This window comes from Chelmon rostratus, chromosome 7, assembly GCF_017976325.1.
Source record: "Chelmon rostratus isolate fCheRos1 chromosome 7, fCheRos1.pri, whole genome shotgun sequence".
NCBI classification, from domain to species: Eukaryota; Metazoa; Chordata; class Actinopteri; order Chaetodontiformes; family Chaetodontidae; genus Chelmon; species Chelmon rostratus.
In genome coordinates, this window is record NC_055664.1 from 26,674,160 (window position 1) to 26,697,775 (window position 23,616).

The window sequence follows — 23,616 nt, forward strand, 5'->3', positions numbered from 1 at the left end:
AATGAATTTATACCAAAATGTCTAACTTCCGGTAACGTCATGTCCATCTGCCGCTGGAGAAGGGTCCGTCACCTCATTTACACCTGCTATTAAAATAGGATCTGTTAATGGATACGATCTCCGAATAATAAACGAAACGACCTTGCTTTTGTGTTCAACACTTGTGTTTTTTTAACCGTTGTTCTCAATGAGATCAGATCTCAGCAACTCAGCTCCAGACTCCCTTCAGAAATCGCAGAGTTTTGTGAGTTGTTGAGTTAGGGGAAACTTTGTTCATTTTGTGAAACGATGTCTACGACAAATTCTTCATTATTTGTCCCCTCTTGTAACTTCGGCAAATGTAATACGTTACGTTATTCCTTTTTTTTTTGTATAAAAAGCATCGTGTCGGTATTCCCGGTGTGTCGCAGCAGTGGTGTCATGGCAGACTAGATGAACCATTTGAGTCGAGTAGTCGAGCAACGAGTTTGATATTATTTTTGAAACTCTCTACAATTTGTTTTGTAGAGAATTTCCTTATTTTCCTAATGAAATGTGTTTTAGTTGAGAAGTTATGGTTACATATGAGAGACCGAGCCAAAAGCATCTGCCTCTGAAAGTTTGATAACTTGATTGAGATCTTACTAATATTGTAATTGCACAATAAAAGAAATCTCCCAATTTACGGAAACACATAATTTGGGCTGAAATTTCACAAAGATGGTGGGTTATTAATGAATTGTCTAAGCCAATGAATTTCAATGTACTGTGTAGAGTTGGAATGCCCAGAAAATTACATTTTAATTTTCAAATTTTTAATTCTTTAAGATATAGATAGAAGCAAAATTAAACTTTTGTCATTAACAACATCACTATGATCTAATAAATTCAATATCCGTCTAATATTGTTTGTTGTATGTCATTTCCTCATGAAACCAGATTGTGAAGGTTTTACACAGCAGACATTTGTTGAACACCAACATACTGCAGCAGCCACAGCAGCCAGCGAGAGATGTGACCCATGATGCAGTGCAGTGAGGATACAGATGTTTCATGGAGGAGGCGAGCATATATGTATCTGACTGTTAACAGAGACTCCAGTCTGCAGTGGAGTTCATACACTTCACTGATAACCCTCAGAACTGCAGAGTAACTTTAGGTTTCACAATCAACACAATTTTTTATTCAAATCAACACTTCTGTCCACATTCTCATACTTTATTTCCATTCCAACCTCGGTAATGAAGTAATATTTTTCGCAGCAAAGTTAAACATACTGCAGCAGGGGCAGAATATTTAAAGAGAAAGAAATGAAAAGCAAGGGAAGAAGGGGAGTTAGAACAAAAGAACAACAAGAATACTGATAATTCTCTGTAGGTTCATCTCTGTGAGCACAAAACTATGCATGTGTTTTGACATTTATGTGAGAGCCAAGTTGAGTTTTTTATACCTTCAGAGTGAGGACATGTTTAGAAAATTATGTCCTTTTGTCTGTAGATACACCATTCAGTTTATGATAGGCTCACTGTTACCTCATCTTAACTTTTAATAAAAATGTAGTTTCTAGCATTATATAACAATAGAGTCCAGTGGGGCCATTGTTTGGGGCTTAAAAATTCCTACATTATCACTACCACGTCAATAAAACTGCTTTTAGTAAACAAATGTTCATCTTACCTGAATCATCACATGAAGCAGGAATTTGTGCAAAGAAAACTGATGATGATGGACACTATACCACTTTTTAGTACAAGATATAATACGATTATAATCAATTTGTTGTTTTAGGGTTGAAACTAGAGTTAAGAGCATGTTGTTGTGATGGTTGCTGCAAAATGTTGTCGATGAAGGTCCTCACAAGTGTCAGAGTACACAATCCTGTGTTTGTTTGTGTGTTGCGGGCCTCAGGGTCAGCATGAGCTACTGGCTTGATCAATGCCTGCTGACGTGCTCAGAGCAGCACAAATCACTAGCTGTGGCACACACACACACACACACACACACACACACACACACACACACACACACACACACACACCACCCCAAATGTAGAAATCAACTGAATCAGACTCACCATACACCCCCACCCCTTTCCATAGTCCATTAGATGTATTGATGATTCCACATCCAGTGTTTTTTCCCACTAATTGGTTTATACACAGCTGACCGGACAGTGATATCAATGGTGCCGGTGTACTCTGTAACACAGTGTTCAGAACTGGCTCTGCAATCCATGGAAATATGGACTGCTGCTCTCGGTATTCTTTCCAGCATCGATTCTTTCCCCGTTTCAGCAGCAGCACTCTGCTCTGCTGGTAAAACTCGTTCTTTCTTTCTCTGCCTCTGTTCTTCAGGGGAGACAGTGAATCTGCTTGTGTGTTACTCACCTGCTTGTTCCAGCGTCAGCCTCTTAATCTGCAGGGATTCAGGTCACTGAAGGTCTCCGACATAACCAGGAAGTAGAGGTGCGAGGGAAGGATGAGGCCCTGGGTTCGCTCCAACAGGTCCAGATCAGTCCAGGTAAGACTTGTTTCTAATCTGTATGTCAGTCATGAATAAAATAAGTCAGACATTTATGAATCCAAATACCCAAGGATGTGAGTTGCCGTGCTCTTAAGATGTTTTTAGGGTTTTCAATTCTCAAATCAGATTTAATGCTATGTGAAGTGATGAATTAGAAAATAAATGAGACAGTTCTGGTGTTTGTTGATCAGATGTATATCATCTGTAACTGTGTATATGAGTGGACCTCTTTCATATTCAGTCTAAACCTGGAGTTTCACAGTCAGGAGGACCAAAGGAAACCTGTCAGATTTCAAAGCATTCAGTGGAACTTATGATGGAGGGGCAGAAGTTGAGATCAGCTGTAGCTCACCGTCAGTAGAGATCGACCATGTTGAGTTTTAGGGTTCTCCTTTCTCCCCCTTGTTGTGAGATGTGAGAGGACAGGTGAGCCAGCTGAGAGTTAGCAAAAGTAGGAATGTGCATTTCCTGAAGAAAATGAGAGCTGGAAGCTGCTTTCTGCTGCTGCTGCAGCAGCAACTTTTCAAACGTTTTAGTGCCACCTACAGGTGAATTACAGCAACCCCATCTGTACAGCTTTGCTGAATTTGCTTACTGTGGAATGTGACATTGCAGAGATACAACGGTTAATAAGTAATATGGTGATGTTTTACTAATGGCCACGAGGGAGGGGCGTTGGTGCCCTCAAAAGTTTGGTAACCAATGAGAAACAAACGGTGAGTGACACCCAAAAACTCATACTCATAAGTATTGTATATGTTATGTTCTGAGTTTGGTGACGATTAGATGAAAAAAGTGCCAAAAGAAGCATTAAAATGTCTTTATCAAAAATTCCAAAATGCCAAATGAATTTGTTGCACAAATGAGCGTGGCCTATATAACTCTAATCTGTGTTATCCAATGACCACACTGCAATTTTTTTTTTGATTCACCTCAGGATGCATGAGTTATTAGCCTATTAGCAATACCTCAAATCTGTCACAAATGTTCACTTGAATTCAAGGATGAAGTGGTTAGATTTTGGTGGTCAGAGGATAAAATGAAGTGATGACAGGTCCCCTTCACTGTGACATCATATTGTTCTGCATAAACTCTTTGGCCATTATTCAGCAGCATAACTCAGGAACAGAAGGCAGATTGTGACCATATTCACATTTGCTCAGATACTGACTTGGTGATGCTATCACGGGCATCCACCTTGAAATGGTGCTGATTGTAAAGATCTTCTGTGCTGCTCGATAGAAGATGTGTGTGAAGCATCCATGTTTCACAGTTTGTAGCTTCTTTGCAGCAGGATCCATATTTGAAGAACTGTAGTCCAGCACAAGCTGATTGGTTCTGCTGATAATGAGCTTAAAGTGACTGTTGTTGTAACATGTGAAGAAGCTCAAACAGCTGCAAGACCGTAATTCTAGTTTAACAAAAACAAAGTAAAACAAAAGTTCTGGCCTGTAGTTCAATCCAAAGCTGCCACTCTTACAGACAGTGATCTTTTGAGACAGTAAAGGATCAATATAATGCTAGAAAGGACAGCTTTGTAGGTTTATAATTTTGCTATATAAACAAAATGTAGAGATCTTCACATTTTACTGTCTAGAATTTAGAACCTGCAGAGTACATACTTATAGCATTCATATTTGTTGTAAAAAATAAATTTTCCAGGCTTCTGTCATCAAAATGATCTTTTAAGAATTTAATGCAGGTTGTCACAACTTTTTAAGATTCTAACAACAACAACAACAATAATAAACTATAATATTGTTATATTATGTTATATATTGTAATGGTATATTATACTATAATATTGAATATTATAATAACTGGGATTGTCCTGTCCCGGTGTGCTGTTTCTGTGAGACTGTGGCCAAAATCTACAGAGGGTCCCTCACAAAGCTTTCTTGAGGTATTGCCCTAAACCTCACAGAGATAAGTGATTGGCATGTAGTGAAATTTGTGATACTTAAAAATACAAACAAATGAATTGGCGGTATCCTTCAAATTTTGACCAAAAAAAGGTACATTTTTCTGTCATATTCGGAGGAGCCTTTAAAATAGAACAGACTTATTGACCCACAATGCTGTATTTGAATCAGTATCAGGTTTGTTGTCATGTAGAACATCCAGATTGTAATGTGCCTAACAATTTTCCTTGCAAAAAGCTAATCTAAATCTAAATCTAATCTAGGTTTTCACATACAAGGAATTTTCCTTGATATTTTGGTGCATAGCAGTAAACACTTCAACTGTGATGAAGGACTTGTGCATTTTAGTAGTTTAGTCCCTGTGTTGGGTGGCAGGGATCTGCCAGTCAGGGCAAAAACTTGCAGGTCACCAGCTGGAGTGGAAAGTGTATGAGAGGAAAATGCATCTGATGTATATGTTGGAATTAATTTGCCATCCATAAGCCATCATGCATGTGTACATTCAGAAACAGGTTAGTAGAACTGTCTTGAGGTGGTGGTATAAATGTGTTTGGTTTGAATCAACTGCATAAGCATAAAGTCCACTGGCCGCATGCCAACACTTGCAATAGTAGTGGTAAATCATTGGCTGCCATAGTGGAAATTCAAGTGCTCACATTTGTACTCCGAACGTCATTCTGTGCGTGTTGTGACACACTGACACTGTCATGATTATTATTGCAGTGCATTATAATGACAGTGGTCTTAGGCTAATGTGTATGTTGCTTTGTAATAGTAGTGACATGCTAATTAGCAGCTTACCTTCTAGGCTGAGTAATATAGAGTCATGAGATATGTTATTAGCATTGCTTAGCACTAGCACCACTTAATGCTTCCTGTTAACATTTTAGTGTGTGTTTTATTATAGAAGCCCACACCTACCGGTTGTTATTAACAAACATTATTTAAGATAATGTCCCAGCATCCCTGCATTCTTGCTGATTCATTACAGTCATTACATATTACCAGCTAGCAGCAGTTACAGTAAGCTATCTTCTTTCTTCATTACGGTGATAATTAAAGCTGCAAGCAGCATTGAATGGGCCCTCACCCCTTTGTGCAAAACGTGTAAGTCACATGATGACTGTCACACAAGGCTTTCTTCCTGTGGCCAGTAAGTGGCACATTGTGAAACAAGGAAATTCGTTGCCACGCTGCTGACATGCCATTAGTATAACACTTGTATTTCCTGTTGGGTTTATGTCATGTCACAAAGAGATTTTTTTTGTAGATCTAGACATGAAACACATGCCAACCACTTTTTGTACAGTGAAACGTGAAACTTTCTAGAGAGCTCTTTTGAACCATCTTACCACAGCCAAACCTCAGACCCATATCAGATTGCAAATTTTGATTCTGACCACTTGTGTCACCGCTTCTCACACGTGTGCCAGTTTTTGTGAATTTGTGAGTAAACCAAGGGTGTCAATAATGTGTCTGAAGGCTAAAAGTATTCAGGGCCCAACATGCCATGGTCAAACCCAATGACCACATCAAGTGTAAATATTCACCTGTTAAAACATGCGTGCAAGTTTTCTTGACTTCAGATAAATGCACAAAAACCAGAGTGACTGACTTCCTGTTTGGCAAACTCTAAAAACATTTAAAGTTTCCCACATAATCACTTTAACGTCAAAGCAACTTTATCTCAACCTTGGTGGTGCTATGAAGCCCGCTGACCACGATAAAGCCCAGTCACTGCAGAACACTGCAATTTTCACCGGTTCTGACATATACCCATTTTTAGTGAGAATTCCAAACCCCTCAAAAATGCATTGCAAAAGTATAATAATAATACTACTAATATTATATTATTATATTATATATACTAATAATAATAAGAAGAACTTTTGTATCATGTTTAACTGTTTTCTCTCTTGAAATGGATAGACTTTAGCCACCAGGAGGCAATAATTGATATCTCAGGAGAAAAAAAACACACTATGTGGTTTTCCAGGAAGTGAAATTCAAGAGATTTTGGCCTGAAACTTAGTGAAGCCCTGTGTTGCAGTTATGTGTATATAAAACTGTGAGGGAAAACTGAGCCAGTCATCCATTAATTATGGCTTTAATTCACAAGCAAATTATCAGTTACGACTTCAGAAACTCTGAAGACTAATTTCACGAGCCGAACCTGAAGGCAGCACACACGCGAGGGCAGAGAAAAGGCGCGTGTGTGCGCGTGCGCGGCCCTGCCTTTTATTCCCGCTGACGTGCTCTCCCTCCCTCTGCCCCTTGTCACCGTGCTGTTCGGGAGGAGGAGGAGGGGGTTACCGTTTTCTCTCGTCTAATTCACAGAAAATAACGTCTCCGACACGGGAGACATGTCTTCGTACTCCGCCGCTGCTCGTCCGACACCGGCGACTTTCCATCCAGCGCGGAGACACTTGTAAGCGAGCCGAGCGAGAGACGCTCGGGGCGGACTTGACTGAGACTGACTGAGAGGCGGCACATCCGCCGCTTTCTTTAATTCAGCCGCAGTTTGCCATTGATTCGCATCCCGAGGCTTCGTACACCGCCTGTGATGTTGCCTCAGACGGTTCCTGCTTCTGCTTCCGTGGCCGTTTCTCCGTGGGAGCCACCGGTCTGACGTTTGTCACCCAGAAAAATCACACTAGCTACCGCACAGGAAGACAGAAACTCCCTCTTTTCCTCAGGTCAGCCCGCGGTGGTCGCAGGGACGCCCGGAGACCACGGCTGTGTTTTCGCTTTTTTTATCCCGTATTTGTAGCCTCATTGTTTGAGTTTCCTTCCCCACCTCTTCAGACGATGCGAATGAAAGCGAAGCGCTGACCACCTGGGCTGTTTTCGCAGCGATCCAGCCGCTGTCCACCGAAATGGTCCGATAGCGTCTGAGAAGGATCGGGGGAAAGTGAAAAGCTAAGTGGGGGTGGGGGGTGGGGGGTCCAGTCTGGGCTGCTTTTTCTCTTCAGATGAGGCTGTTTTGGTACAAACGACAGCACACAGACATGAAGTGGATGTAGCGGACCAGTTTGTTTTTTCAGTTTAAGCTGGATCACTGACTGGGTGATCTGTGCTGCATTCACGGACTGTGACAATGAGGATTGTATGAGAAGTGAGGCTGTTTTTTCTCCTGATACACAGAGCCTGGTGTGACTGACAACCAGGCTGATCTGGGGTGTTTTTTTTTTTAAACCCAGTCTGAACACAAACCGTCAGCCCACTTCTGTCTTTTCTCTCGGACGGCGAAGCGCACTCAGGGACGAAAATGTCTTTACGCACGGCACTGCCTGGGAACGAGCGGAACCCGGACCATGTAAGTAGATAATTACAACACAGGGTGTCTGATCGTCACCTCCAGCAGCAGGAATAGGCTACCATTATGTTTTATTGTTCTTTTGAAGAATATGATAATAACCCACTCAAGCCTCAGGCCCCGAGATTAGTCTGCCATGTGCAAAGAGCAGCTGCAATCAAGCAAAGCGACACAGACGCGATAATCCCCCCCTAGCTCATTTGGGACGGGTTGCAATTGGACACACGGGCTGGTCAGGATGGAGACTGGGAACATGGGCAGAGAGATGAGAGGAGGGGGGGTTGGGGTGCCTTGGAGTGGGTGCAAGGCATCGTGTGTTACATTGATAACCCACAAAATGCACAGATTTAATCAATGAGCTGCCTAAAAATATATAAATCTTACTAGACTTTCGCCTCCATCTCCGTTACCCACCAGTGTCTCCAGTGCGCATGTTTGTCTTCCCCCAGCTGATCAATAATTAATGCATCTGATGCAAGGCCACCCAGCCCTTTCCGCACCCACCCTGCCCTGCACCTACCCCTCCACTCCATCCCTCCTTTTTTCTGCCAGTCCATCCCTCGTCCATCACCTTACTGGCAGCTCTTCACCTTCTCTGTCCCCCTCCACCCTGTCTGGTCTGTCCAGTTTCCCCTTTAATGAAACTATGTGAAAGGCAGCTCAGTGGGCACCACAATATTGCAAAATCTGCTGTGTCAGGCTAGCCTGGTTTGTTCTGCTGATGTTTTTCTGTGGCAGCGTCTGGGTTTTAGGGAGGCAGGACTTTGAGTGGAATGGCTTTTTTGAAGCATTTGACAGTTTTATTGTAAGGAATTTGTGTTATTTATTGTCAAGATACATGTAAGGATGCGAGACTCAATAATATCCCACTACCAGATATTGACATCAGTAGTGCAGCTGCACTGAGGATCCCCACCTTTATCTCAAGGGCACCTAGCTAACACCAACCTAGCAGCCTGAAATATCACACTCTCCTTTTGGATTTGAAGCTCCAGTCAGGAGCTGACAGAATACTTCCACCCTGTGTTTTTACAGCATGTATCGTCACTACACCAATGTCTGTATTTTTGACGTTTAGATAATGTGCTGCTGTCTCAGGTGATGTAAATGGCAGTCAACAGTAGTGATGGTGTAGTCAGTTTGGAACAGTTTGGTGTTCATTGCTCTTGCCAGGACACAGAAACACTTAGAGGGGGCAGATGCCAGCAGATATTTCGATCTTTTTGCATGAACCAGCTGTGGAAGGTTTAGATGGTTTGTGTCAGGCCACACCCAAATGTAGGACTCGAAAAGGCGATGCTGCATTCAGACAGAGCCTTTTATTGCTTTCATAATCCAAAATGCTCAGTCATGACAACAGGAAACTCCCTTTATAGTTACTTTTAGGACCACTGTGTCGGACTTAGTGGCATCTTATGTGTGAGGTTGCAGATTGCAACCATCTGAACATCCTTCAGTCCTCCTTGTTTGATCGTGTAGTCATGTCAAACTCATTCCATAAAGGGCCGTGTGGCTGCAGGTTTTTGTTCCAACCAAGGAGGAGCACACCAGGCCAACCAATCAACATCAAGGGATCACTTAGTTATCAGCTGAAGACTGAGATCAGCTGATTAATTGATTCCAGCCAGGTGTGCTCCTCCTTGGTTGGAACGAAAACCTGCAGCCACACGGCCCTTTATGGAATGAGTTTGACATGCCTAGGAGAACCTATGGTGGCCTTCAGGTGATATAAAAATACCTTCTCTGGAGCTTGTGTTTGATTCGTCCATTCTGTGGTGCAACATGGTGCAGTATTATATTCGATTTTCCCCCAAATCCTACATGCTGGTATGAGCTGGGTTGTTTTTTTTTGGCCACATGGTGTTTAGTTGTAAATTCCACATAATAATTGGTGTCACTGGTTACTCTCTCCTCTTTATTATGTGCGTAGAAATAATCATCTTATCTGCTGTCTTTGCTAGCTTCACCATATGTAGATGCACCTGTATTCTGGTTGGTAGTTTTAAAAACCAAAACCAAAACCCAGCATTTAAACCTTTGTGGTGACCACGCTGGTATAGAGGAGAATCTTTTCTGAAAGCTGTGGAGGGAATAAACAGTTTGGCTGTGAGCTGGACAGCAGAAGGATTGCTGTGCTCGCTCAGTCACATGCCACTCTTGTTAGCAACCTCACCATGGCAACCACAGGGGGTCATCCAGACCCCTCCCCTCAACCCCAAGGGCTGGAACACATAATCAGTGCGCTCTTTTGCAATATGTTTTCACCACTGGCACCAACATTGTGATATATTCCATCATGACATTTTCTCTGAACTGTTCTGCTTTCTGGCAGTTCGAGGTCCTCTCAGGCTGAAGCTGTTTGGTTTTAATGATGCTCATGTTTGTGTTACTGTGCGCGCTCACATTCTATGCACTTTAATAAGCTGTAGTGTAATTAAAATGCTCACATCTGATTTGAACCATTCTGATCAAGAAATCGCACTACTCTCTGTAGCTTCAAACGAGAGTGAGGTCACTCCTTCACTTAGCTTAAGAGCTATTTCATGAATGTCTTTGACAAGAAACACGCAATGTCTTAACTAGATGCTGATGTAGCTGCCTTGTCGTGCTAATTTTAAATTAGAACAGTTTCACTGTTTTTTACCTTCCTGGTATGTCAAATTGAGTGCATTTTAGTCTTTGAGCTTGTTGTTGAATGTTGAGATCTGAAGAAAGAAGTAAATATGTGGTATTCACAGCATGTAATATGAATGTTGTTGCATGTACATGCGTGTTTTGCATGTAACACAGAAAGTAAGTGAGGTGTTTTACAACCTCCTGCAGATTGGAGAGCATCTCCTAACATTTACCCTCCCGTGGGTTCCTTGTCTTTGAGCTCATTGTCTCCCAGTTGGGTTATAGTTCAGTCATGACATGACAGCCAGAGCTTTCACGGCAGAATCTACAGTTTGCATGTTCGTACACTCTGTTCCATCTGTTGCCTCTCTTCTGTCTTTCTCCTCTCATTACACTCCTTAGACAAACAAATTTATCTACACATTTGCAAATCTCAATGCACTTGCAACTCTTAATACAGATTTGCAGATTCTGTTCTACTCCTTTGTGGATTCCTGTCCACATGCACAAATCTTGAGATGCAGTTACACAGCTCTGCACTCACATTTGTAGATAGATTTGTTACTATAATGGCTCCATAACAAACTGCTCCATCATGGAGAATCCATCGCACCCCTCCATGATACACTATAGAGACAGTGGGGCTCATTGTCCCACAGACTCATCAGCTCAGCTGTCAAAGACCCATTCAGGAAGTCTTTCTTACCTTTCAGCTTAACACTGTACAGAAGCTCACCTCTGTGTGGCAGGTGAAAGCACTTCTGCAATCTGTAAATACTGAGATACCCCCATTCTCTGCCATTTTTGCACATTCACTGCTATTACTATATATCATTCTCCTATAATATAACAAATTTCCCTCAAGGAATCAATAAAGTCCCTGTATCTGGCGAGCTAGCTGACACTGGCATTTTCAACCTTTCTTTACCAAACTGTACCAAACTCATCCCCCTCCAAAACACTGAGTGAGACGATTAAGACTTTGGTGCACATTAACGGTGATCCAACATGATGAAAGTTCCAACCAATGAACTTGCTTGTTGACATTATGAGTAATTTTTAAGTTCCACATTTCTTCAGTGATGAACCTCCACACAGAAATGACATAGATTGATATCTGCTTTGATATATTGTTGCTTTGTGAGTGTTTCTCCTCTCAGAAGAGCCAGGTGGTGGTGCTAGCCTAAACTAGCCTGCAGGTTTACTGGTGCCACACACTCAAAATCGTGTTCCTTAAGCATTGTCGTGGTCCAGGTGTTGGTCAAAGCCACAATATATGCAGAGGCGGAGGCTAAATGACCCACTTTTACTTGAGAACTTACATTATGTGTGCCTAAGTAAAGTTTAGCAGTGTACTTATCATGGATGGTTTGGTATCTTACATCACATCTTTCCCTGTAGCTCCTCATGACCTCTGACACACTGTGGTTGATACAGGTACATTACTTTTGTATATTTGTTGTTAACGTCATAAATCTGCTTCAGATGTGTTTCTGGGATTGTGTCTGTATCACCAGTTGCCTTTATTTCTACACACAACTGAACCTGGTAACCTGCTGAACCTGCATCTGTTTTAAACCTGCAAGATTTTGCATTTAAACTTTAGTTTGCGTCGTTGTGTCTGCACCATGTGGTGGTGAAGCTTGAAGTTCAGAGCTGAAGTATAATCAGTGAAGGTCCTTATGTAATAAGCAGGTATGAATGTAGGTTGCTGTACTGTGGGAATGGACAAACTCTTTTGCTTGGGGCTAGTCATGAGGTTTTATCTGTGTGTGAGAGAAAAGGAAGTCCTGCAGTAGGTGTGGATGAGTGCTTGTGCGCACTTGTACCGCTGTGTGTTCTTACAAATAAAGCTAACATTTCTTCCGTGTGCCACCGCAGGGCAGGGCTTTTGTGTTCCCAGTACAAGCCAAAGATTCATGAGCTCGCTGCCCTGACTTGTTGCCCGAAAGCTGGCTCCCACCTCTGATACCCCTGAAACACACCACATACATAAACAGCTCCAGGCTGTTAATCATCTGGTCCACTGAGGCCAACTCAACCACATAGGATTGGTGTAATTTTTTTTAAAGATTATTTTTTGCCGGCTTTTCCCCCAGCCTTTATTTCTGATAGAACATTTTAGATGGAAAGGAAAGGTGGGCAAGAGAGGGGAAGACATGCAGCAAAGGGTCTCGCTGCTTGGGCCTCAAACGTGGGGCGCGCTCCACCTGCGAGGCTCCCCATGATCACTATAAAATTAGCTGGGTTGATATCAAATGACATACTGGCCACAATGTGCTGATTTGTACACCAGCTTAACTCAACTGAAATGTGTTTTGAGTTACGGTGCAACAGGAGCCCAAAGGTCGGAGAAGTAGGTCAGTTTTAGGGGCATGTCCGGCTTAATCTCTGGAGAGGTGATTGAGTTACCATCTGTTTAGCCTTAACGGCTACTACCGAGGTGCCCATGAGCAAGTCTTTATGCTCTCGTGGCTCTGGTGACACTTCTTAGTGGGCAGCAGTGGCAAACTGTGGTGACACTGAGCATAGTCTGCTGTGAAAGTATGAAAGTGTGAATGTAAAGCAGGGCAGTGCTGGGAAAAGAGCTTAAGAGATTTAGCAGGCCTGCCTGTAAATGGCTTGCTCAAGAGCACAGCATTGGCAGGTTTTTAAAGGGAAATTTAAGTATTTACTTTCTCTGCTCAGATTAGTATTCTTTGCTTCTCTCTCTGTTGTCTTTTCACATGGCACTTTCCAATCACGCGGTCCATCACCGTGGCGTCTTCTTCCTTGTATGTAGATGAGATTTCTGTACGTGGTGCTCCTCTTTTAGTTTGTGTATGCTTTCACTCAACCATACCTATTTCTTAATTTATCCAAATTATATTTAGTGCTACTGTTGGAAATGTAAAAACATAACAACAATTTAAATTCAACTATTTTCTTTTCTTTATTATACAGTATCTGAAATGGTAATATTAACATAAAAGTAATATTAGTGCACTCAGAATAAGGCATAAAGAGAAAATTATGCAGATGTTTCTTTTGCAATCTGGCTTGAAGCATTTCTCTGTAACCAAAGCAGCCACATATGACAATAAAAAACAAGAAGGTTCAAAAGGAAGGAACCCAGTATCAGGTACATGCCACATCTACATATTTAATATCGTCAGCACAAATTGTTTTCCTGCCAGTTATTATGTAATTCTAGTGAAGAGGTTGGTCAGCAGCTGGTGCTGAACAGGTGGCTGGTTGCAGGTTTTCTGGAGATCAGGCTACTGTGTGAAGAATGACGCTGTTCACAGAGCCCCTGTTAACAGCCCCCCCCACACACACACACACACACTCCTACATTATCCCACAGATACACACCATTACAAAATCAAAGTGGCAGACAAGCATAAAGGACAGTCAGACGCACACAGTCGGTCTGTTGTTCATTGTTTAATGGGGCTCTTCTGCTGTCGGCCTCTCAGGTGTCGGCTTACTGTGTGTCTCCTCAGGCCTGAGCTGCTGCAGTTTAACCCGTGCAGATACATTCGCCGCTCTTCCTGTTTGCTCGCTTCTGTAGTGTGAATGTCTTGTTGGTATCTCGTCAGTTCTGCATTTCGTTGAAGCTCCGCTCCACGTGTGGCTGTATGAAGTGGCAGATAAATGAAAATAATCATTGTGTTTTCTGTCGGTTGAATGAAGGATATTCATTTATCTGCACTTCCACACACCTTTTTTCCAATCGTGCCACCAACTTGTTTTGCATTCTGGTCACCAACACCAGTGATGAATCCGTGCAGTACTCACATATGTTTTATCAGGATTGTTTGGCAACTTGCGCTCCGTGCTTCATGTTGTTTACTCTTTGCTGTGTGTGATAAAAACAGCGTCACGTGATCTGTGTGTTGTAATATTCGATTCTTGTTATCCAGACAGAGTCCTGTAATTGTGGTCTGCAGAAACAGAGTCTCTGATGTGGTCATTGTCACTGGCTTTTTCCATTTGTGTTTTCCTCCAGGGTTGAAGAGGCTTTTGGGACCTTTCTGTTGATTAAATGGCTAAAGGCAGAGAGACAGCGGTGCATTGCAGGTGTTGTTGACTGCTTTGTCACGACTTCCCCAAACAGTGACATCTTAGTAGCTTCCTGCAGCAGACAGACTGTAACTTGAAGAAAAACATCAGCAAAACCAACTTGGTCAACAATTGGCCACAACAGTTTTGTTTCAAATTAAATAAATAAAAGCACGTTTTCAAATAATAGTTTTTAACTAAAAAATAGTAAACCCAACATGGAAATTCCTTGTTTCAGCCAGTTAGTCAGTGGATCTGCACTAATCCTCATCTGTGAAGCCAAACCAACCAATAGATTTAATTTCCTCGCAGATCAGGTGTCTGTTTCACTTAAAAAAAAGCTTGTTGAGTCCCCCTATAGCAGACCTTTCAGGAAGATTATTTGGGCACGAGGAAGAAAAATGAATGTTGTGAGAGCTTGTGCAGACCTTGGGTTGGACTGAACTGGCCAGAAACAAAGACTGTGAGACGGGAGAATGTTAGAAAAGGTTGGAAGCCGCTGGGCTTAATGTATATTACACAGTGAAATGTGAAATGAGTGAGAGAATTTGACTCTCTAAGTGTATGAGCAGGTCGAAACAGGTTTTTCGGATTCAGGGATGATTAAGAGGTGAGAGTAAAGATCCAGTAAAAGTATAAAAACGCCCACCATTAGACAGCAGTGGCATGTGTCAGAGGCGGCCAGTTGTCTTGACCAGTGTTTCAGTAATGTCTACAAATGATATATGTAGCATCTTTGAAGGAAAATTATGGTTTTAAACAACTTTTTTTTGTAGTTTGGCCTCCACTCCTGCCCGTAATCATAGTTACTCATCAGCAACTTTGCTAAAAAGACGTCTGACAGGGAGAAGAGCACAAAAGATTGTACGAGTTTTTAAACAAACAAGCACGTTAGCCAAACTTGGCATTTGTCTGCCTGGTTCAGTTGACCTACTGTACTAGTTTCCTGTGCAGTGAGGCATTATTACTGACATTTTGGGGACACTTTTATCTCCAACCAAAGCGAGAGAAAATAAGCTAAACTGTGGGCTTGTGCACAAGCTGTTCGATCGTCTGACTGCATGTTTCTCAGAGCATGCAGTGACACGGAGTGTAGGGAACAGATCAGTACAGAGAGAGGAACCAGAAACCGAAGCCAAGGAGTGACTCAGCTCTTTAATCCGCTGCTGTTGATCCAAACAGAATAAATCTGACCCTTACGCAGCCTGGCCTGATGATCACAGCCCTGCAGTGAATGATATGCTGAGTAATGTGGCAGATCTCCAGAGGCAAACAGAAAGAGTGTGTGTGTGTGTTCCGGCACTGTCCACACGGAGGAATCCAGTTACACTTTACATACTGGGACCAGATAACGTCAGACTGGAGGAGGAAGGCGTTTGGTAGTTATCCTCTCCAAATTTGTGTCCTCTGGCTCACGTTGGCTGTAATATTTCGACAGTTCTCACCATGTTCTCCAAAAGAAGTTCTTGTTTCTTAAGTCCACTCGAGATGTTCCAGTGTAAGATGGTTCTAGACTCACTGTGGTTGGGCTGATGTCTGACAGTCATGAACCACTGAGCCCTCTAACATTTCAAAGCTGCCTCCTCCACACCAGAACACACCCTGCCACACACAGACAGGGTCCGGATTAACACCTACCAAGCACCAAATGTGGGTAAATTTTCAGTTTGGCAAGTAAAATCTTGTTACTGAAAGTTCAATAAAGCTTTGTGAGCATGAAAACATTTTGCGCCTCAGAACTGGTGAATATGTGTTTTAAGAAGTGTCAACCACAGAGCACAAAAACGAAGGATGGCTTTATTCTTATTGCTATAATAGCTCCTTGTGCCTGATTTCCTAAAGGAAAAGCTGCTTATTTAATCACACTATTTGCTGCCCAGTGAAAGCATGTTTTGCTTTAGCTGCAAACAGAAATGAATTTTAAATCAGGGTCTTTATGTGAATGGCAAAACTGAGGATTAAAAGCGAACTCTCCTGTTCTCTCCTAGGAAACCAAACATTTCAAACGCCTACCTAACAAGAAAGAGAGTGGAACACCTGTCTCAAACAAATAATTCCTCATTGTTTTATTGATATTAACCCTTTCTGCACCATGTGTCATCTTCACATCAACTGAACACGTGTCATGTTTCATAAACATCTAATCAATGAGTTATTGATATTGTAATGACTAGAGGAAACACTGATTTATTTTCACATCAAAAATGGGGTTAGGGTCACAAAAATAGAAGTGATAACTAACATCCAACATACATGGGGCTGTACTTGGAGTGGCCAATCAGATTTCAGTGGTGGACAGTGCCACTCCTGAAATCACGTATGCTTATCCAGTTTTAATCCTCCCTCCCTCCCTCACACACACACACACACACACACACGCTTGTTAATGTCGTACTAACTTGTCAATAATCATAACGGGCTACCACGAATAGTTTGAGGCTTCATTCATAACGCTGACATTTGAATTCTAAGTCACATTAGACCAATGCCTCTCTGCAATGATCCGTCCTGTTGTGTGTGGGCTGGAACGAGGACAGGGGGGACCAAAGGGACAGACACCGACAGACTGACCGAGAGCCAGGGATTTCTGGAGGAACAGTATAGTGTCTGTGCTGAAATGAGTGCGGTTTGTATATTGCATTGCTGCGTTTTGCATGTGGATGCTGCCCTGCACAAGGTCCGTTAGAAAAAAAATAATGCAACGTTGGTTGTCAGTGATATTCATTGAATTCAGAATATTTCTTATTGAGTTGTTTACATTTTAGTTCACATAACATGATTAGGCACTTTTTCTGGTGATAAAATGTGCTTTTAATTATAAAACGTGGACTTCAGAAGATCAGAGTCTGGAATGGACTTCATAAGGCTTCATATTTTATTTTAATCAGAAGTGATTCACACTTTATTCAATAACTGTGACTAATATCCAGCGCGGTGGCTAATAGCCAGTTAGCGGTTATTCTTTTTCTAACACATCCATCACCTGGAATAAAACGCTTTGTGAAAAATGCAGATCACGTTGACATTGAGCAAAGCCAGACTGGAGCAGCTGGCGGAGCCTCGGCTCCTCGCTCTCTGACAGCCTGTCTGTCGTGGTCACTGACATGTTTTTCTGGCAGCTTCCTCTTCCTTGTCAGGCCTGCCAGGAAATGCTTGCTGAGCAACATGTGACACGTCTGCTGTCACTGCTGTGACATCTCAGTCTTCAGGACAGGAAGTGACGCAGGTTGAGTTCATGCAACTTCCTGCTGCTCTTGACACTTTCTGCTGATGGATGACTGAGATGTGAGAAGTTCACACAGAGATGCTGAGTTATTGACGTGTTTGAAGGTTTAACAGAGATAGACAAGAATGATCTGTTATTGCCTCCATCTGTATAAACTTTTTCTGTGTTCAGTAGTTGACAGCAGTCGAGGAGGGGGTGCCGTGAGACGGGGAGCGCAGTCAGACTTTAACTTTGGATACTGTGGTTGCATGAGAGGCATCTCAGACTGCCAGTCTACCGTGATGCCAGCAGCATGCTATCCAAAGGGAGTCGGTGGCTTTGATTTTTAAAAATATGTAATTATTGGCTAGTGTGTGCATTAGGTGTAGAGGAGCTCTGTCAGTATGAATCCACAGTGGTGTAAGACTGCTTTTAGTATCTTTTCACCTTTTTTCCTCTCGTTTTCAGTGCTACAGGTATGAGCGTTTTGGTATGGATCACCCTAATTTCATCAGTTAAAAATAGACCTTTAAATAAGCTTTAGCTGCTGCTCTGGGACCTGATGATAAATTCATGTCCTGACCTCCCCAGCTAGATATCACTGGCCGCGTCCTCCAGCTCAGAAAGTTCAAAGCTGTCTGTCCTTTTTGTTTTTGTTTGATAAGACCGAGCACAGTGCAGTCCCACAGACTGGAAGACACCGTCCGGACAACTCATGACATCAAAGTAGCGTGTTGTGTAATTTAGCCAACTGAGCCGCTAGGATAACTCTTTTTTTATTTTCAGCAGAGTTATCTCTTTGTTTTCGTCTGTTTTATTGTGGAGACTTTGTGTCTGCTGTGGCATGTGATAGAGGAGGTGTGTGTCAGGACGCACCAATCTGAGGCCACAAGGCCGAGCGCCGCGGCAGAGGAAGAGGAAATCGGACTCTGCGTGCGTGCGTGCGTGCGTGCGTGCGTGTGTGTCTAAGGATAGATCAAGTTTACGCCATTCCCTCTGCTGGGGAGTAATGTCATACATCCTGTTTTTACTCAATACCATCCCACTAACACACACTCCGCCCGTCCAGGCTGCAGCAGCAGGACGCCTCCCTCGGGGCGTGGTCCATTGTTTGGAAACACGTGTGTGTTCGTCACAATGCGAGTCTTGACGTTGCTGTTGTGTCCCCTCCCTTCACCGCTCCGCCAGAATTAAAACCGGAAAAAGGAAGAAAGACGTTCGCATTCAGTTTCGCATGTAAAGAAACTGAAGCGTCATGTTCAGCCACAGAACTGTATCACAAGATTTCTGAGAGTTTCCATTCAGTCATTCATTCATATGAATTTTTATTCAGCTGTACGCCCACACAGACCAGCACAGAGATGAGAGCTGCTGTACTGTAGAGCAGCTTGACTGGAACGCCACATAGCATTTACTCTTTTGTACTACGGAGGATGAAAAGATTCAAGAGTTACTTATCATGATTTGTAGATCTATCACATATCTCTGTGCTGTGCATCAGGGTGTTTTACTTTTCTTGCAGATATATTGTATATGTCACATATCAGGTGGGACCAGAGTGCACCAGATCAGAAACGGAACGGGAAGAGAAAACGCTAGCAGCTGGTCTTTCTTCTCATCTTTTATTACGTAAAAATCTGCAGCCTGATTAGCAGCATGTCACATAAAACTGCCACCATATTTAAATATCCTGTTTCTATATTTTCTCTATGCTTTTGTTCAGTTTTGAAACAAGACAGGCATGAATGGCGTTCATGGTGCTAACAAACGTGGACAGCGTCCTCCTCTCAGTCACCACATCCAGAGAGTCCAGCTCCACCAATCACAGAGCAGGCCTTCCGAACTGGCTTGCTGAGCTCGTTAACATAACAAAATGTCATTACAAGTAGGATTTATTGCAGGATTGTTGTATTAGACTGCAGTAGTTTTAGCTAGGTGTAGCTTTAGGTAATCTTTAGGTTAGTCTAAGGTTGTTTCTGGAAGGTTTTGTGCCGTCTTTCAGCTGAAGCTGACGCGTACGTTCGTGTTTAAAGATGTGATGTAACAATGATAATGCTGCTGCTGTTGACAGGTTGATTGTCTTCTGTTTCACGTCAAAGCCGTCTGAGTCACGCTCCCGTTAGGAGCATTGTTGTTGAAATGACGTCAAGCTGTCAGTCCTGTCAGCCACACAAGAATTTTTAAAGGGCCAAACTGCCCTTTCACTGTGTTCAGTCTATGACAGGAGCCGGCTTGCCGATATTATTGCTTAGTAAGTCGATGGAGATGGGTTTGCCCAAAATGAATTTATGCTATTCACCACGAGTGAACTTCCACTCTCAGATCCTGCTATTATTATAAGCACGGTCACACTGACAGTAAGAGTAAAACATGTGACATCTCAGGATGATTTCGCTTCGCAGTGAATCCCTTTTTTATCCTCCTGACTTAAAGAGTAACCTGCAGGTTTAAGACCCAGTGATTCAGTTTGTAGAGAAATGAGTATAGATCTATGCACACTGCAGCGACATCAGAGAAGACAAACCACAAGTGACATAACGTGAGGGAGAGCAGCCAAGTTTAACAGTAAGAAATGGATGCAGTGCTAGTTTCTACACCAATGAGTTTTTAATATATACTCATATCCATATGACGGACCACAAACTTAGAATTATGAGCCTGTAAGTGTCCAAGAGAGCAGGAACAGACCAGGATTAGAAAATATACTAAAATAATAACAGAAATTGAGTTGTGGTGTGAGGAGACCCAGTGGAGAACTGGAGTCTCCATCAGTGTCTGGTGTGTTGGTGCAGTATGTACTGTATCTGTGAGCGGTGGCCAAACTTTTAACTCGTACTGTACATCAAATGCAAATGCTGCAGTAAAATAGATTTATTTTGATTTATTATCCTGCTGCCCCTTCAGAATCCATCATACATGTTTAGCCTCAGTTACATTCATGACTCTCCCATCAGCCCCCCGAGCTTCACCAGCAGCTGAGTCAGAGAGTTCAGGACAGAAGAACTGGATTTCCTTCAGTCCTTCAGTTTAGAAGGACAAGGTGTAGCATGTTTGCTGAATGTGCAAATCACATAGTAACAGCTCACCACACACACACACACACTCACACAGAGGCCTCCTCCTGAATGAAACTGCATGATAATCAGAATGAGACGGTGAATCGATGGACTGCGCGCCTTGAAAGGAGTGTGCGGGGCGGGGGAGGGGAGATGGGGGGGCGGCACGAAGCTCCAAATGATGTGAGGTCGCTGTAAATGAAGATAGCGGCGCGAGACAAAAGACGAGGGTGGGTCCAGGCACGGAGAGGAGAATAGAGGGAAGGGGTGAAAATTGATTCATCTGGGGGATGGGATGAGCCGGGAGAGAGAAGAGAAGGGGTGAACACATGGGGGAAGGGTGAAGAGGAGGTGAAAATGAAGGTGGTGGGAATAAATTGGAACAGGAATATGTTCTGCTGGGTGGCTGTAGTACTCTGAACCTCTGTAGTCCCTAAAACACTTATGTCCTCGAATGCTGCTCCAGGGTTTTTTCAGTTTCAGCTTTGGTGCTTTGTTTCTGGTGCGAGCGCCTAAATGAGTGTTTGACCCTCGGTCAGATTCGTACAGAGAGGCGAAAAAGATAAAAGATGAAGTAGATTTTGGTTGTTTTCTGGTGAACTGGTTCATGTTACAGTCTTAAAGTCTGTTCCCATACTGAAGGCTGCAATGTGCAAAAAGCCAAAACATTTTTCTGTAAGCAATGAACTCACAGATGACTCAAGTGTTCTTATCGCACTGTGTGAGGCTGCAGATGTTGGCTGCATTGAAGCTTTTGTCAGCGTGTGCTCATACTGTGTGAAATAGGCACTTTCCCGTCTTCTTGTCGTAAATAATAGCACTTTGACGCCGTGCTGATGGCTCACTCTATTCAGTGGGAATTTAGCTTAACCCTATGATTCATAAGGCAAGTTTTTGGGTAAGATTTCTGCTTTATTGCAAGTGTTTTCAGGTGAAAATGGACCTAATTCAGAATGAAATGAAAGATTTCAGGTGATGTCTCTAGTTTTTTGGAACTGGTTTCTGAGTCTGTATTGAGTCACTCTCTGGAGTATTTCCACTTTTATTTTGGTTGATTAGGTCCAGTGGAAATAATGCTCGTCCATCTCATGTTACACAAAACAATGGCCCTAAATGAACCTGAACCTGAATCCAGGTACCTTCCACAACCCCTCGTTCACTTGTAATCTGACTACGAGCCTCCGATGTTTCCTGTTCTTTCATATTTCCCTGTTCCTTGTGTCATCTCCACTACAGATGAGACGTTCACCCGAGCTTGTTTCTGTGGGATATTTCTGTTTCCGCTCAGTACTCGGTGGAGAGCAGACTGAGGGATTAGAGTTTGATGTTTATGCTGTGAGGTCTGAGGTCTTACAGGGTTCAGGTAGGGTCAGGCTGACTGAAAAGTGGAGTTGGAGGACAAAAGCAATCACATATTTAAGGACTTATCTTTTTTTGGGATGCAAGTGCAAATGTGCCTTTGTGATTTGTTACTCATTAGAAATATGCTGGTCATGATTTTTATCAATTTATCATTTTGCTAATTTGTATTCAGAACGCTGCCTTATTTATATATCAAGTCTATATAATCTAGTTCTACAAGCTGAAAGCTACGTCCTTTGAGTTTTAGCTTCTTATTTCACTGATTTGTCACCATTCTTCTGCTGCTTTGGCCCCTGATGGCCTCTCTGAGCAGTGAGGAGACGGTGATTCACAGACTGACTGTTTATGTTGTGGAGGTTTGAAATCAGAGCTTGTCGCGCGTGTTCAGGGCAGATCAGCGTGTCGGTGTCACCACTGACCTCACGGCCACGCATGAATGTGAGGAATGCAAAGTATGACGGCTCAGATGAGATTCATCGGTGGCCTGGTCACTCTCGCTTTTCGCCTTTGGTTGTCTGGTACCAGGCTGCGTTCACATGACTCCAGAACCCGAGGTCGCAAGGCGTTTGTTAGCAGCTCTGATGTGACATCTGTAAAACAATGTCAATCACTCCTGACACCAGTACAGAGTATGTTTTATGAACACTTTTATGAATATTTATTTCTTCTGGTGGTTCATCTTTCTCTCCCTCTCTCCACAGCATACCTCCCTGTCGGCCAGCCGCTCAGAGAAGGGTACCGGCTGGTCGAGCCGCTCGCTTGGCGCCCGATGTCGAAACTCCATCGCCTTGTGTTCAGATGAGCAGCCGCACATCGGAAACTACCGGCTGCTCAAAACCATCGGCAAGGGCAACTTTGCTAAGGTCAAACTGGCACGGCACATACTGACCGGCAGAGAGGTGAGTTTAAAGACGCTGGACAGGAAGAGAGGATGTGCAGCAGAAACTGTTCATGCCTGCACTGGAAGTACTTCCTCCCTCCCGGGTAAACACGGCTGTTTGGGAGCCAGAACAGAACTGTGACTCAGCCCACAGATGGAGGTTTAAAGGGCTGTTCCACCAAATTCAGAGCATCTTCTGTCAGCTTTTACAGCCAGCCAAAGTCTTTTCTCACAGTCGAGGCCTCTAACCCTTTGAAGAGAGGCAGGCGCGTGTGTTACTGCGTGTTTAAATACACTGCAGTCTTTCTTCTCGTAAAACCCTGACCTACATTAGTCGAGTCGACAACTCGATAAGGCTCAGTAGAAACTTTGTGTGTCTGCCACTGGCTCGATCATGTGAGAGCTGTTGTGTTCCACTTGGATAAAGCAGAAGACGTTCATATAGAGATGTTTACAGTGGTAGTTTGACGCAGTCTTTGACCTGGTCGCCACATGTTGTTAAGCCTCTTATGAAGCCTTGTTGGTTTGTTTATCTCTCTGTGTTCTTTACTGTAAAACACTGCATATTTCTAACTGTTTGTCCTCACTACCGGGTGGATTTATTTTCATGCCATGTCTTATTCAGATTTAAGTGACCGATAATGTTTTATTTTAATACACAGTTTATATAGTCCAGAAATTGGACTCAGCACCAGATCACATTGTAAACAGCC

At 42.9% G+C, this 23,616-nt stretch overlaps 1 protein-coding gene across 3 annotated transcripts in view; it reads left to right on the forward strand.

Moving 5' to 3' along the window:
• Nucleotides 1-7,386: 7,386 nt before the first annotated feature.
• mark4b (MAP/microtubule affinity-regulating kinase 4b) overlaps nucleotides 7,387-23,616 on the forward strand; it is a 48,430-nt gene continuing 32,200 nt past the window's right edge. For all 3 annotated transcript variants that reach the window (XM_041940088.1, XM_041940085.1, XM_041940087.1), the window contains exons 1-2: nucleotides 7,387-7,740; nucleotides 22,725-22,922. In XM_041940088.1, the coding sequence (XP_041796022.1) occupies nucleotides 7,693-7,740; nucleotides 22,725-22,922 (246 nt within the window). In that variant the 5' untranslated portion in view covers nucleotides 7,387-7,692. The remainder of the gene's footprint in view (nucleotides 7,741-22,724; nucleotides 22,923-23,616) is intronic.